At 42.5% G+C, this 14,249-nt stretch overlaps 1 protein-coding gene across 2 annotated transcripts in view; it reads right to left on the reverse strand.

Annotated features, from left to right (window-relative positions):
- Positions 1 to 518: 518 nt before the first annotated feature.
- RBBP6 (RB binding protein 6, ubiquitin ligase) overlaps positions 519 to 14,249 on the reverse strand; it is a 102,574-nt gene continuing 88,843 nt past the window's right edge. For both annotated transcript variants that reach the window (XM_085887466.1, XM_085887474.1), the window contains 6 exons: positions 11,662 to 11,706; positions 11,474 to 11,562; positions 11,288 to 11,384; positions 11,057 to 11,196; positions 2,872 to 3,044; positions 519 to 676 (listed from right to left, as the gene is read on the reverse strand). In XM_085887466.1, the coding sequence (XP_085743592.1) occupies positions 534 to 676; positions 2,872 to 3,044; positions 11,057 to 11,196; positions 11,288 to 11,384; positions 11,474 to 11,562; positions 11,662 to 11,706 (687 nt within the window). In that variant the 3' untranslated portion in view covers positions 519 to 533. The remainder of the gene's footprint in view (positions 677 to 2,871; positions 3,045 to 11,056; positions 11,197 to 11,287; positions 11,385 to 11,473; positions 11,563 to 11,661; positions 11,707 to 14,249) is intronic.

Consider the following 14,249-nt stretch of genomic DNA (forward strand, 5'->3'; position numbering starts at 1 on the left):
CTCCCACTTGTCACTTGGGCAGTCCCTCCCCCTCTCCTCAAGCCATCCAAGGTGCCGCTTTCCCATCTATACTGAAGGCTGATGGCCTACCAAGCCACTACAAAGGACATTTAAAAACAGATTCCAAAGGGTAGAACATTAAATAAAAGGTTCAAAGGGTTGGCGGATTTTAGACAGACACTGGGAAAGGTGGACAAAGTCTGTCTAAAGTCTCGACATGTAAGCGACACATATCGAATACGATTAATCACCTCAAGCTTATCCCACGACATCCATTAAGGAAACAACTTAACTACACAATGCAACGTTATATCCTCGGAGTTATTTACACAACAATATACACACGATATAAATTTGCAGCTATAAATTTGGAAAACGTAAAAGCAGTCCACCATATTTATCATGATAGATAGTCACAACAAATCTGCTTCAATTCAGACAACCAAAGCTGAGCTTATGGGTTTTTTCACTCATTGCTAGCAAGAAGGGTAAGACAGATTTCACAATGCAATGAAAAATGACGTTTATTGAAATCACGATTTCCAGTAAAATACAAAGTTAAAATAGTACACCTGTCGTAAAACTTTATTTGCGATCAGTGCATCAGGTGAGACGTCACATTGATGGCAAGTAGGACAGGTGTGATCCTCGGAGTCAAGTAATGCTGTTCGAATACCTGTAGGAAAAAAAATTTAGATATATAATTGAAAAGGTCCATGTTTTCAAAATGCCCAAGTGCCGATATACAGTACAATGAACTTTTGTGCAGGAGGCGGCAATTCAGCCCATCCATGTCTGTGCTCCAACAAGATCATCCACACACCAGCTTCTTACAAGCCCGACCAATATCCCTGTATCTCTCTCTGCATTGCATCTCAAGGTACATATTGTTACGAATCTGGAAACCATACGCACTCAACATTCAGGTCCCAAAGTTAGTTATGCCGGTAAGTACGTGCGAGACAGGTCCTTTCCTTTTGTCTAGTGGAAGAGTCGAATATGTGCGTTGTGATGTTTTTTCATAGTTCGGTTATTACATCTCACCACCTGCCCATCACGATCCATCACCACCGTTGGCTGCTCGTACCTTGACTTGCCGAGAGGAGGGCCTCGCGGTCCCAGTCCTCGGCTTCCACATGCAATCGTGGCTTCACCACCATCCACCTTCCTCAAACACGCGTGGAGGGGAGGGGCGGCTTTCTCCGTGCATGGCTGAAACCCCGCCCAGGAAGGCTGTGCCCGTAGGATCCTGGCCAATTAGGGACGGACAGCGAGATGATTCTCGCCAAGCTCCCGCACCGTGTGGGAGGAGATATATCCCCGAGCACGCTCTGAGAGGGTGTGGAGATCTGGAGTTCCTGAGCAATTACAAGTTGGTTGACGGTGGTTGGGCTGGAAGGGGAGTGAATCGGCCTGTTCGTGGAGCCTTGGTGGGTCCCGTCCGTGACCCTGATCTCCGCCCGGGGACTCCGATTGCTCCACGCAGCTACCGCTACGAGCCACGAGTCCCACACGTGCGACTGGGACCACGCCAACGACCTGTGGCAGGTGCTGCATTACCGAGTACTCCCTTCCCTCCGACGGCCATGTGAAAGCCAAACTCTGACCGCCAGCTCGTCTCACTCATCAGCTGGAGGGTCGAATAAAGAACCTTGGGTTTTCTTTTCATTTGTATGTGTCTGAGTGTGTTGGGCCCATCTTGTAAGTAGAACTGCCCATTGTAAATACTTGCATTGAATATTCGCTTTAAGTCTCGCTTCTCTTGTCTTTTATTTACCGTTTATAAATTTATTGGAAATGTTCCCAGTCCATTTCTGTCCCTTCTTGTATTGTTCCAGCATGGTTCGTATCTGAGTTTAGACGGGGTTTCATCCCCGGTAATCGATACATCATAGCCGGAACGTCCTGGGCAGGCCCGCTCGACTGCATCCAAGCCGGAGTTGGTCGGTGGAAGTTGATACTCTACCGTAGCTGGTAGAGTGATCCGGTTCGGCCAGACGTTCCGAGGGCGTGAATCCCTGGTAGACTGCGTGGTTACTTAGGTATATTGGATCTGGACAATTAACCCTATGCCACGCGGTCGAGATATTGGCGTGTCACTCACGGTCGATTAATCGACCCGCCGGCTTCGGAGTTATCTGGAGTGACGGCCTATAATTCCGGGGAGACCGGTGGGAGACGGCGTAAACTTCCTCACCTTGCGGTCGTTCTCACCACCGACCCCCAGCCCACAACAATATCTTATTCCAATTTAAACCTATCTCCTCTTTCTGCTGTCAATACCTTTCTTGGGAGACATTGCAAAAGGTGGTTACAAATTCATATTGCATTTCTACAAGGAGAATGCCAGCAGATGGAAACCCCAAAAATGTGAAGTTAAGCAATACGTCAACTGAGCACAATTGGAGACTATAAAACAAGAAAGATACCTTCTCCATGCCAAAGGATTTTCATACTCCTGAGCAATCTTTTTTTGCCGATAACTGAACCGCCTCATCAGAAAGATCTTCCAGGGCCCAAAAGAAATACTTTTTTTTTTTTTTAAGAAAAGTTTGGCCAGATTAAAATAAATAAATAAAAATGTTGTGGTTCAGAGCTGGTCACTTCACACTCCACCAATTCAAAAGTACCACACAAATTTGTTATTCTGAATTTTCTTCAACACACAGACCGACTCTCAAATCGCTACATTACAATCCAAATCCAGCATGGGCAAAGTAGGTGCACCTCAAGCAATTTAAGAGTCAAAGATGACATGTGATTTGAAAATGAACTGCACTTTATCGCCAAACATCACTTTTTCTTGATCATTGAAAAACAACGGATTGGAAAATACACTGATTGCAAAAGTCTGCACCAAGTAGTACCTACATTCGTCACAGTAGCTGTTGCCACAACATGGGATGACTACGGCATCAGACATGAGGTCCTTGCACAGCAGACACAACAGCTCGTCAGGGACAGGGTCTTCTTCCTCAGACGATGACGATGACGAACCTTGTACAAATGGTGGTTTCTCCTTCTTTCCCAATGCATACGCCTCACTGTCACACAGTGTCAATGTATTTATTTCTCTGAACCCAATACAACAAAAATTTGAAAATGAAACATGATTTTTACTGTGTGTAGTCCACATTTCCCATGCATCTGCATTTCAACTTTTCAAGATTAATTTTCAGCCATTTAACAAAACAAAAATTTTCCCCAAATGCTGAGGTGCAGTGAAGAGAGCCTTCATATCTTTAAGAAAGAGAAAAAAAAAACATGAATAAAAACATTGCCTTGTACAATGATATTAATTAAATACACAAGCTTGAAACAAAAAAACCATGGTATTTACATGTTGATTGGAGAAAACGTCCAACACAAACACTCACATGCACTGCACGAGTGAGAACGACACAAACTAATAACCATTTTACAGCCAACAGGAGAGGGATGGGGCGGGGTCCACGGGGTAAACAAGATGGTACGACAGGGATTTTCAGGAAGGAAAACAGGGAATCTGAAGGAGGTAGGTTTGGGGTGGATTAACGGGGCAGTAAAGATCAAGACTTTGGATGGGAAAGATATGAGTTGGTGGTGAACAGCTATTTTGAAGACCTGGAGGGAGGTGTGGGATTGAAGAAGTGTGGGAGTTTGTTCCAGAAGCAAGAAAAGAAAGAGGAATGAAAGCGTGAAGGTGAGCAGTGATTCTTGATTTTGGCAGCATCACCAGAAGGGTTTTTTGGCAGACTTTGAGTGCCGTGAGGAAATATAGAGAGGAACAGATCACAGACAGAGCAAGGGGGGTGGGGGGGAGGCCAGAGAGAAGACAGAAGAAGACAAAGACCACTGACCTGCCTCCGGTGAGAGAGTGAGAGAACCAAAAACTCAGCTTCATCGCGGGACATACCAATAATCTTAAAAGCTTTGGTTCCCACAGCATGAAGTCGAGCTCGGTGTGAGGAAGGACCACCACCCCAGAGAAGAAGCAATACTCCATCAGACTGCAGATCAAAGCTATGTAAACGGTTAGAGGCTCAGATGTGTCAAGGAAGGACTGCACGACGTAGGACGCCCAGTCAGTGACTGATTTTGGAGGCCAGCTTGGAGATGTGGCTTTCTCAAGAAAGATCGTGGCTTTTGGGGTCTGAAACGGTCGAAGAGGTCTCAGCAGTCTAAAGCGTCGGAAGGTACATTCCAACAGCACGCAATTAAGAGACGTACGTGTGTGAAGTCAGGGTGCAGCCAACGTTCAAACAGCACGTAATTAATAAAAATAGTCACACGGCTTCACTGTGAAAGGAATATTGCAATAGTACATAATTTATAGACGTTTGTGGAGTCTGCAACTAACGTTTAAACAGGACGTGATCACATGGCTTCACAGACAGACAGACAGACTGAGGTTATCATTTTTAAATCCATATGAGCGTGGATCAGCTCGCCTCTGCATGTCGTTGCAGAGATAGACCTCACTAAATGCTGTGTTGGCATGATTTACAACAATAATAACACAAACATTTATTTTCTCCAAATATTTTTGTAATACATTTATTTGAAGTTTCATTTGTGATATAAGGTCCAAGTGGTCTCAATGGTGTGAAGGTCTTAGGGATCTTTAAATAGTCACAGCTTCACTGTGAAAGTAACATTCCAACAGTACAAAATTTATAGACCTTTGTGTGGTGTGCATCCAACGTTGAAACAGGACGTGATTAATAGGCATAAATAACGGGGCTTCCCGGACTGACTCTCCACCTCACAGACCATGCTTTTCGTAATCTATTTATCAAGACATAGATACAGAGAGAGACGCAGACATAGACACAAAGACAAAGAGACAGACGTAGAGACAGACGTAGAGACAGACGTAGAGACAGACGTAGAGACAGACGTAGAGACAGACGTAGAGACAGACGTAGAGACAGACGTAGAGACAGACGTAGAGACAGACGTAGAGACAGACGTAGAGACAGACGTAGAGACAGACGTAGAGACAGACGTAGAGACAGACGTAGAGACAGACGTAGAGACAGACGTAGAGACAGACGTAGAGACAGACGTAGAGACAGACGTAGAGACAGACGTAGAGACAGACGTAGAGACAGACGTAGAGACAGACGTAGAGACAGACGTAGAGACAGACGTAGAGACAGACGTAGAGACAGACGTAGAGACAGACGTAGAGACAGACGTAGAGACAGACGTAGAGACAGACGTAGAGACAGACGTAGAGACAGACGTAGAGACAGACGTAGAGACAGACGTAGAGACAGACGTAGAGACAGACGTAGAGACAGACGTAGAGACAGACGTAGAGACAGACGTAGAGACAGACGTAGAGACAGACGTAGAGACAGACGTAGAGACAGACGTAGAGACAGACGTAGAGACAGACGTAGAGACAGACGTAGAGACAGACGTAGAGACAGACGTAGAGACAGACGTAGAGACAGACGTAGAGACAGACGTAGAGACAGACGTAGAGACAGACGTAGAGACAGACGTAGAGACAGACGTAGAGACAGACGTAGAGACAGACGTAGAGACAGACGTAGAGACAGACGTAGAGACAGACGTAGAGACAGACGTAGAGACAGACGTAGAGACAGACGTAGAGACAGACGTAGAGACAGACGTAGAGACAGACGTAGAGACAGACGTAGAGACAGACGTAGAGACAGACGTAGAGACAGACGTAGAGACAGACGTAGAGACAGACGTAGAGACAGACGTAGAGACAGACGTAGAGACAGACGTAGAGACAGACGTAGAGACAGACGTAGAGACAGACGTAGAGACAGACGTAGAGACAGACGTAGAGACAGACGTAGAGACAGACGTAGAGACAGACGTAGAGACAGACGTAGAGACAGACGTAGAGACAGACGTAGAGACAGACGTAGAGACAGACGTAGAGACAGACGTAGAGACAGACGTAGAGACAGACGTAGAAATTGACAGAGAGATATAGAGATACATAGATATAGAGATAGAGACTTAGTTCTTGAAATAGACATAGAGATACATACATATACATATATATATATATATATATATATATATATATATATATATATATATATATATATATATATATATATATATATATATATATATATATATATATATATATGTAGTTGTGGACCTGGGGTCGGGGTGTGAAGACCACGAGGGGGGGAAGGCTACCTCGAGTTCCCACCAGACTCTCTGGAATCACAGGCCGTCGCACACGGATAATTCCTTGATAAGGCGGGTCACCTTATTTCCATCTGGAGATACATCAACCTGACAAACAGTGACATTAGCCTTGAAAATGATAAAGAACTGTCTCTCACGAAACAGTATATAAGAACTTGGGATTCTTAATTTGTTTGAGAGATCTGGAACAAGTCTGTATTTCTGATCTCTACGATGCGCATACTAAAGTCTGTTTGTTCAATAAATGTAATTATATTGATGACTTAGAGTTTGCTTCAACAGTATCCAAGGCCATCTCCACTCATGGCTCACAGACTTCTTCTACTGTCGCAGTAAACGTGTGGCCCGAAATGGAGTTCTTTCATCCCCTCTTCCTGTCCAGGCTGGAGTTCAAGGCAGCGTTCTGGGCCCTGTTCTTTTTCGGGTTTTAATCAATGATCTCTCCAACTCTCTGGCAAATCCTCTTCATCTCATTGCTCATGCCTCCACCAGCAATTTAGCCAGCAATTTAGCCAGCAATGGCAACGTATAAAAATGTATGTAAAACGTTGGCGTACGCTGAAATTGATGTTTTTTTTTTTTAGTTTTTGGCGTATTCATAACAAGTTGGTCGTATGCATAACATATTAGTAACGTACACAGAATGTTTCGTTGTCTTATAGATAACTTATACCAACGAATATTTAGCGTGTTGTCGGCGTTCACAACCTCTGCCCAACGATAGTCTAACTTAGGCATAGCGCACTGCACGTATCGCCGACGATTACGTGGCGTCGCCTATTAAAAAGCTGCCACTCGCCGATTCAAATCATAACCACCTGAGAATTGGAAGTGTCAACCACGCAGTCACACCTTGACGATTTTGCCAGCGTCTGCTAACCTATGAAAAATGTGTCTAAAGCGCTGGCACAAGTCGAATACGTTTTGGGTAAGTTTGGTTTACGTGAAGAGCACGCTGAAAAACGATGAAGTACACCGTCTTATGTCTTCGTACGTCTGGTACGTCGTGAAATTTCAAGCATGCTGAAAATTTTACGACGTACTCGCCGTATGGCTCACACGTTCCACTACGTGAGGAATAAGTTGTAGGCACGATATGCAATCGTTGACACACGTCGACACAAGTTCCTTGTAAGTTACTCATAAGTCGAAACACGTCGAGGTATTGTTTAGCATACCCGAAACTTATTTTCTCCGTCAAGGCACATTTTCTTTTTTTTCTCCTTGGCTCCGTGAAGGCAAGTGACGAAATATCTGGTTGTTGTTGTTGTTGTTGTTGTTGTTGTTGTTGTTGTTGTTTTTAGTCTATCACGAATTTTAAAATAATATCGGACATTTGCTTTTAAGTTTCGACGTCGACGTGACAATATCCTCAAAGAGAAAATATTCACAGAGGAGGAACTAAGAATAAGACGAGCAAACTGAAGAGGCAATCGGACGTGACGCAACGGCACGTGATGAAATATCGGAAGTTATTGTTGTTTTTTTTGTTTTTTAAACGCTTCCAATACGCCATTATATGGTAGCTGTAAATCAGAAACACGTTCAGTAAGTTCTGTGGTCGTCCGGAAGACGTCAATCAAATACAGCTATATACGTCAATATGCATTGGAGGTACATTACACATAGGTTCAAAGCACGTTACTCATAGGTTAGAAATAAGTTTTGGGTATGCTAAGCATTACCTCGACGTGTTTCGACTTATGAGTAACTTACAAGTAATGTGCCTCGACGTGTGTCAACGATCGCACAACGTGCCTCGACGTGCATCAACGATCGTGTAACGTGCCGACAACACGTTACTCATGGGTTATAAATAAGTTTCGGGTACGCTAATCATTACCTCGACACGTTTCGACTTATGAGTAACTTACAAGTAACGTGTGTCGACGTGTCAACGATCGCATAACGTGCCTACAACTTATGGCCAGCGTCGCGGAACGTGCGAGTCATACCCTGGCATAAGTCGTAAAATTTCAAGCATGTTAAAATTTGAGGACAACCGCAAAGTACAACGATGAAAGCCAGCGTACAACGACGTATGGCAGTGTTTTTCAGCGTGCTCTTAATGTTATCAAAACTTACCCATTACGTATTCGACGTGTGCCAGCGTTTTAGTCAAAATTTTCATCAGTCGGCATACGCTGGCTAAACCGTCAAGGTGTGACAGCGCCTTTTGCTCTCATGCGAGCCTTGACAAAGTATACAAAAAAAATTTAAAAATAATAATAAAAATAAAAGACTCTTTCCACTCATCCATGGACAAAGCAACTCCACACAATGCTAAATTCCCCGATTGATTCCCATTTGGAAACCTTGTGCACATAGACAGCCAGAGTCCCCGTAGTTCAGTTATTTCGATAAGTACGTGTTTATAGTTGTAATCCATCCCCTTCTGTCTGATGGGAATTTTGTATGTGTGCTCCGAGTTATTTTATAGACAGGTTTATAACATCATCAACAACGACACCACCCTCACTCGACCTGGTCGCCATTACGCACGTGTTCAGGACCACGGACGTGAGCGGAGGTTTCGTCACCTCAAGGGCTGGCTCCGCCTTAGCCAGATGGAGTGTTCGGCCCGACCAGTGAAGGGCAGCCACGAGTCACCCGACAACTGACCGTCCAATCAGGAGGTGAGTGGCGAGGAAAAGAAACCCCTCCCACCTTAAGAAGAGGGGTGGGGTTGGGCAGACAAGAGTGCGTTCTGCAGGATTGTGGCGATTGCGGTCTTGGTGGCGATTGCGGCGCGGTGTGTGGTTGTGTTTGAGCAGTCTGCGGCCCTTTGCGGTGGTGGTGGCGGCCAAGCTGCCAGGGACATGGGCCGTGGACTTCTGGTCATGGGTTCGAGTCCCACCGTGGTAGTTTGCGTTGGAGCACTCGAGCGGGGATCCCCGTTCCCGTCCATGGACTCCGAGCTCCACAAGTGCGGGTCCGGTAAAACCACACGAGGCGGGGAGGTACCCGGCTCTACCGACTAAAGACCCACGGGTCAATTTCTGTTGTGTGTGTGCGTGTCCGTGGGCCCCGTCTTTAAGTAGGATTGTTAAGTGCTTTTGCTCATTGTACATTGCCTGCCTTTTATTCATAACTCTGCTCTGTGTCTCCCCTCCCCGATTATTCTTTGTCAAAGAAACCCGTTAAATGTACCAGCTCGTTTTCTGTGCTTTCCTTCATTGGCCTAGCAAGGTGTGTATTGAGAAATAGTAAAGCCGTTCGTACCATAAATTGTTAATTTGGTCCGGCGCGGCTTTGGTAACTTCCGCTCGGTTACGCCGGATCCGAGTCGGGGATAGCGTCTCGATTTGGACAAAGTTGGCCGAGAGTGTGGTTTCCCCGGTCGTTGGATGGCGTGAGTACTTAGGTAAATTGGAATGAGACAAGTGGACCCTACCTCACGCCGTCGAAATATTGGCGACCATAGACCTCAAAGTGACCTGTGACCTTTCGGAGTTGTCCGAGAGTCATGACCTAAATTCTGGGTGTTCGTTGGGAAATGACTCCACTGCTCCATCTAGTGGTCGTTTATCGCCACTGAACCCCAGCCCACAATATATCTGTCGAACGAGTACAATGGTCAATCCTTTGCTTGACCAAAAATTTGGAATTTTCCCAGTGTACTAATAAATAGGAAGGAACGTGGAATTTTTTTTCTTTTCTTTATTTATTTGTATTACCAAGTATGCTTTTCAATATACATTGCAATAAAGTATGCATAAAAGCAAATTAGTTTTATTTCACCAAAGGAAAACTAAATCGCACTCCATCCATTTGATTTCAGCTGTGCCAAACAACTCAATAGACAAAGAAAATGAACATACAAACACCACACGAGTAAAACAGTCCGTTCAGGTCGTGCAATCGTATTCTGTTCGCTTTCCTTCCATTCAACCTCATCTCAATGTGCATTGATCCCAACTCAAAGGCAGGTTTAAAAAAAAATAATAATAATGGGGGAGGGGGATGTTGGGCTTCTTCAAGACCATGACACATGGAAATTATTGGTCATATGGGATTGGTCCTGTCGACATGGGTTTACCCAAACGGCATATTTTGATCGCTTTGTGCTCCATCGTGCACACAACTTCCAACAGAACACAACATAATCCAACGAAAGAAAGTTCATTCTCATTTTAAAATATAGCGGCAGCTTTTTGGAATGCTCATACCATACCACGACTTCTCACAAAAGCCAATCAACATCAATTACAATATTTATGATTTTGGTGTCCTTCTGCATATCCAGGCCACAACTTCACCATCTGAGCTTTTGTCAACAATTTTTCAACAAACCTTAATGACAATATGGAGAAGAGTAATAATTAATTATTAATAAGCAGGTCAAAATGCCAAACGGCAAGGTCACAGCGAGTACAAATAGGGCTTATTAGCGCATCCATGCAAAACAGTTGCGTTTTATAATCACTTCTGTAATTTCTTTATTTTGTCCGCTTACATTTTAAAATGCTTTCTGGTCTACCATTCGAGTTTTTCTCATCAACTTTTCAACAAACCTTTATTATGAAAATACTGGTCAATAAATTCAACTTTTTTTTCTTTAAAGCTGTCATTTGTCAAGTGTAGTTTGAATACAAATCGGACACGCTTTCCTTTCCAAATCTGATGGGATTTATATTTTGAGATGCTTTCTAGTTGTGTTTGGAATGCAGTCATATAGTTTGTACTCATTTGGCATCAACTTTCTCACAAATCATTGAATGTTTTGTGCACATTCTATCTACACTATTTACCCCATTAATACACCAACACAATTCTCAAAACAAGAAAATTCACAGAATAATGAACCAAAACAAATGAAAACACAGAGCAGATAGGATCAAAGTAAATAAAATAAATAAATACAGCTTACGCATCAATGGTTGGAATAGCATATTTTCCTGTGCTTGTGAGCATGGCTCCTTTCACATTAGGATCATCCACTTCCACCATAAAGCTCAAGGGGATACCAGTGCTCTTTTTGATTCTTGCTGTTATTTCGGGTGCCTTTTCCTGAAAAGAAGTTTGACAAAAGGCCTCTGAGATGACAAAATTGCCAAGTCAAGCAAACAACACAAAGGCTTTGCCAACATGTGAAACTTACAACATGAAAGGGACAGTTTTTGATGTAGTGTCCTGGCTTCGAGCAGCGGAAGCAAGTATAAGAGGACGGTGGTGGACCTGTTGGTTTTTTTACGTAGCTGCAAAACAAGTCAAAAATTTCGAATTCCAGAAACCAAATGGTTCTGACAGCAACTTTTGAACATCAGAACACAATGTTTGAACTTACTTTACAGGATCATAATCCTGGCCAGACTGTGACATCATTGCCTTTATCTTATCTTCTTCAGAGGCATTCACTTCAGCAAGGTTAGCAGTCTGTTTTGATTTGAGTTGGGGAAAACAAAACAAAACTGGAATTACTTACCAAATTTGCACAAAAGAGTCAATCAAGACTACAAGAGCTGAGCAGCATACCTTGGTTAGCCTTGCCAATGCCAATGAAGATGCTGCATCATCAACCTGCCAAAAGGAATTGCAATAAGAGCAACGATGATCAAGAAGCTCACATCTTTCGTAGAAGACATGCAGAATAGAAAATGGAAAACTTTAAAATAATGGCAGCAAATTGTGTTAAATTGATGAACGGGAAATATTTTCATGAAAGCATACTTCTGGTGGAATCTTGAGTAATAGTATAGCTAGCCCATTGTCATTATAGCTGCAGATTCCGAGTGGCAATCTGACACTTTATGGTTTTTGTTGTTGCCTCAAAATTTAAAAATGGCATTCAGAATATGCCAAAATATTTCAGTCAATGAGTCATACAAACTAGCATTTGATGTTGAAATAGAGTGCAATAACAGAATGAAATTGAAGTGTAGGCAGTATAGTATGAGGGGGGAATGGAAGAACCCAAAAGAACATCTTCATAACTTGATGCGAGGAAGAAGTCCACATGGCATGCAAGCAGGATGTATGGTTCTGGTTCTGCAAGGTCGACACTTGTTTCATGTAGTTTTATGAAGATCTTACAAATTGATTGAGGGTGGCAAGATAATCATACCAAACAATCAGTACTATCAATACGACTTGGTAATGAAAGTATGCAGCTGGTTGAAAAAATATTTTAAAAAAGTGCAATTCAGTTGAACCACTTGAAGGAATATATGACGTCAATGTTTCTCAGAACTTTGACTTCACTCTCATTCATGAGAGATGCGAGATGGACTCCAATCAACAATGGAGAAAAATACTCAATTAGAAAAATTATTATACCTACAATTAAAGAACCATTCGGAAAAGAATGAAAACAGCAAATACAGCCAAGCCTGATGCTCAAAATACAATCCCAAAAGTTTATCTGGAGATTAATGATGCATTCAGAAATCGTTGTTGGAAATGCAGGATGACCAATCTGTTAACAGCCATTACAATATGAAGTGAAGTGATGGTGATGCCTGCACCAAAATTTTAATAGTGTACGATTTACGCTTTTTTTTGTAAGCAAAGTTGAAACGATTTACTTTATTTAGGTCCAATCAGGAAACATTTGCTACATGACGAAAAGGGGAATGAGGACAACATATGATGATCTCACAAAACTACTGAGATATAAAGCAAATTTATGATGTAAAATTAAAGTTCTTGACAAGTAGGCAAAATAATGGTTGAGTAAAATTTTGCATTGACCACAACACTTCACCACCAAGTGGAGAAGGGAGACGCACTGAAATCTGAAAACAGAAAATGCTGAAAAATACCGGGAGTCAGCTTCTTCATACCCAGAGCAAAAGAAAGCTTCGGTTTACAATGCCACCAGAATGACCAAGAGGAATTTACACATTTACATATCGTGGTGAAAGAGTAAAATGAGAAAAGCGGTTGAAGAGGAGGAAAGAGAACAAGTGTGACAGATGTTCTGAAAAAGCAAAGGAAAACCTATTGTGATGACAAGGAAGATAAATGTAGGAGATATTATGGGTGGAAACGGAGGGAATTCCATTTTTGAATGTAACATGTCAATGCAAAAGGTAAATGACAATACTTTTATCCATGTAAGAAGGTTGCGCCAATTCTCACCAACATGCTGATCAGAAAATTGTGTCACATATTCAAACAACGCAAACAAAAGCAGTCTCAATGATGGATGCAATAGCCAGCGGCATTTGGAAGGATGTGGGTGGGTGGTGGCAAACTCGAAGAAAAAGCAATGCTACCAGGATGTCACAGAAGTTAAAGGTAGATCTGAAGCCAGGGAATCTTGTATGCATATCAGAGATCATGACTTGTTGCAAAAGGTTGAAGCAACGTGAAGGGCAGTGGGTCAATCAGATTACAAAACCAGCACAGCGTTCTTTCAGAAACATTAAAATATTACTTCGGTGATGCAACTCAAATGGTGTCCATAACCATATATTGTTACACAAATCGAAAAGATATTAATAAAGCACGCATTGTCATTGCCTGACACATACTTTGAGATGCAATTTCATTTTTTTTTTTAAACACCAAATTATCTTTGAATTATGTGACAATGCAAACCCTGCAATTAATTCCCTGCATAGAGAGGTTTACAATATTGGCATTATGCCTGAATATATAAAATCGATGTAATTGGATAAATGCTGGAATTTATAGATTTGTGAGTGTGTGCTTGAGTGCAAGCAGGAGAGCTTGTGCATGAGAACGCGTGTGCATTTATGATGCAGTTCATTTTCTTTCATGTGCGTAAAGCAGTAAAAGTAATTTATTTATAAAATGCAATGTCTACCCTCAGTGGTGTCATATCGGTTACTTCAATAGAGTGAAAATTGAAAAATAAAATTTTGACTTTTCACCTCTGACCAGACCTAATTGATAATGCAAAAGTACTTATGGATAAAATGACAATTGTGTAAAATTGTTATTAAACATCAAAATTCGGCAAACAGGCAAAGGGTTTTGGGGGTTGGCCGATTTACCACTTCCATTGGAATGCAATGGTTCGGACGTTGGTTGGCAAACTCTGTTGAAATCCCAAATACGATGCCGATTTGTCAATTTTCTCCCATAAAATGGAGAAT

Source organism: Eptatretus burgeri, chromosome 1, assembly GCF_056783735.1.
Source record: "Eptatretus burgeri isolate ZD-2024b chromosome 1, Ebu_testis_v1, whole genome shotgun sequence".
NCBI classification, from domain to species: Eukaryota; Metazoa; Chordata; class Myxini; order Myxiniformes; family Myxinidae; genus Eptatretus; species Eptatretus burgeri.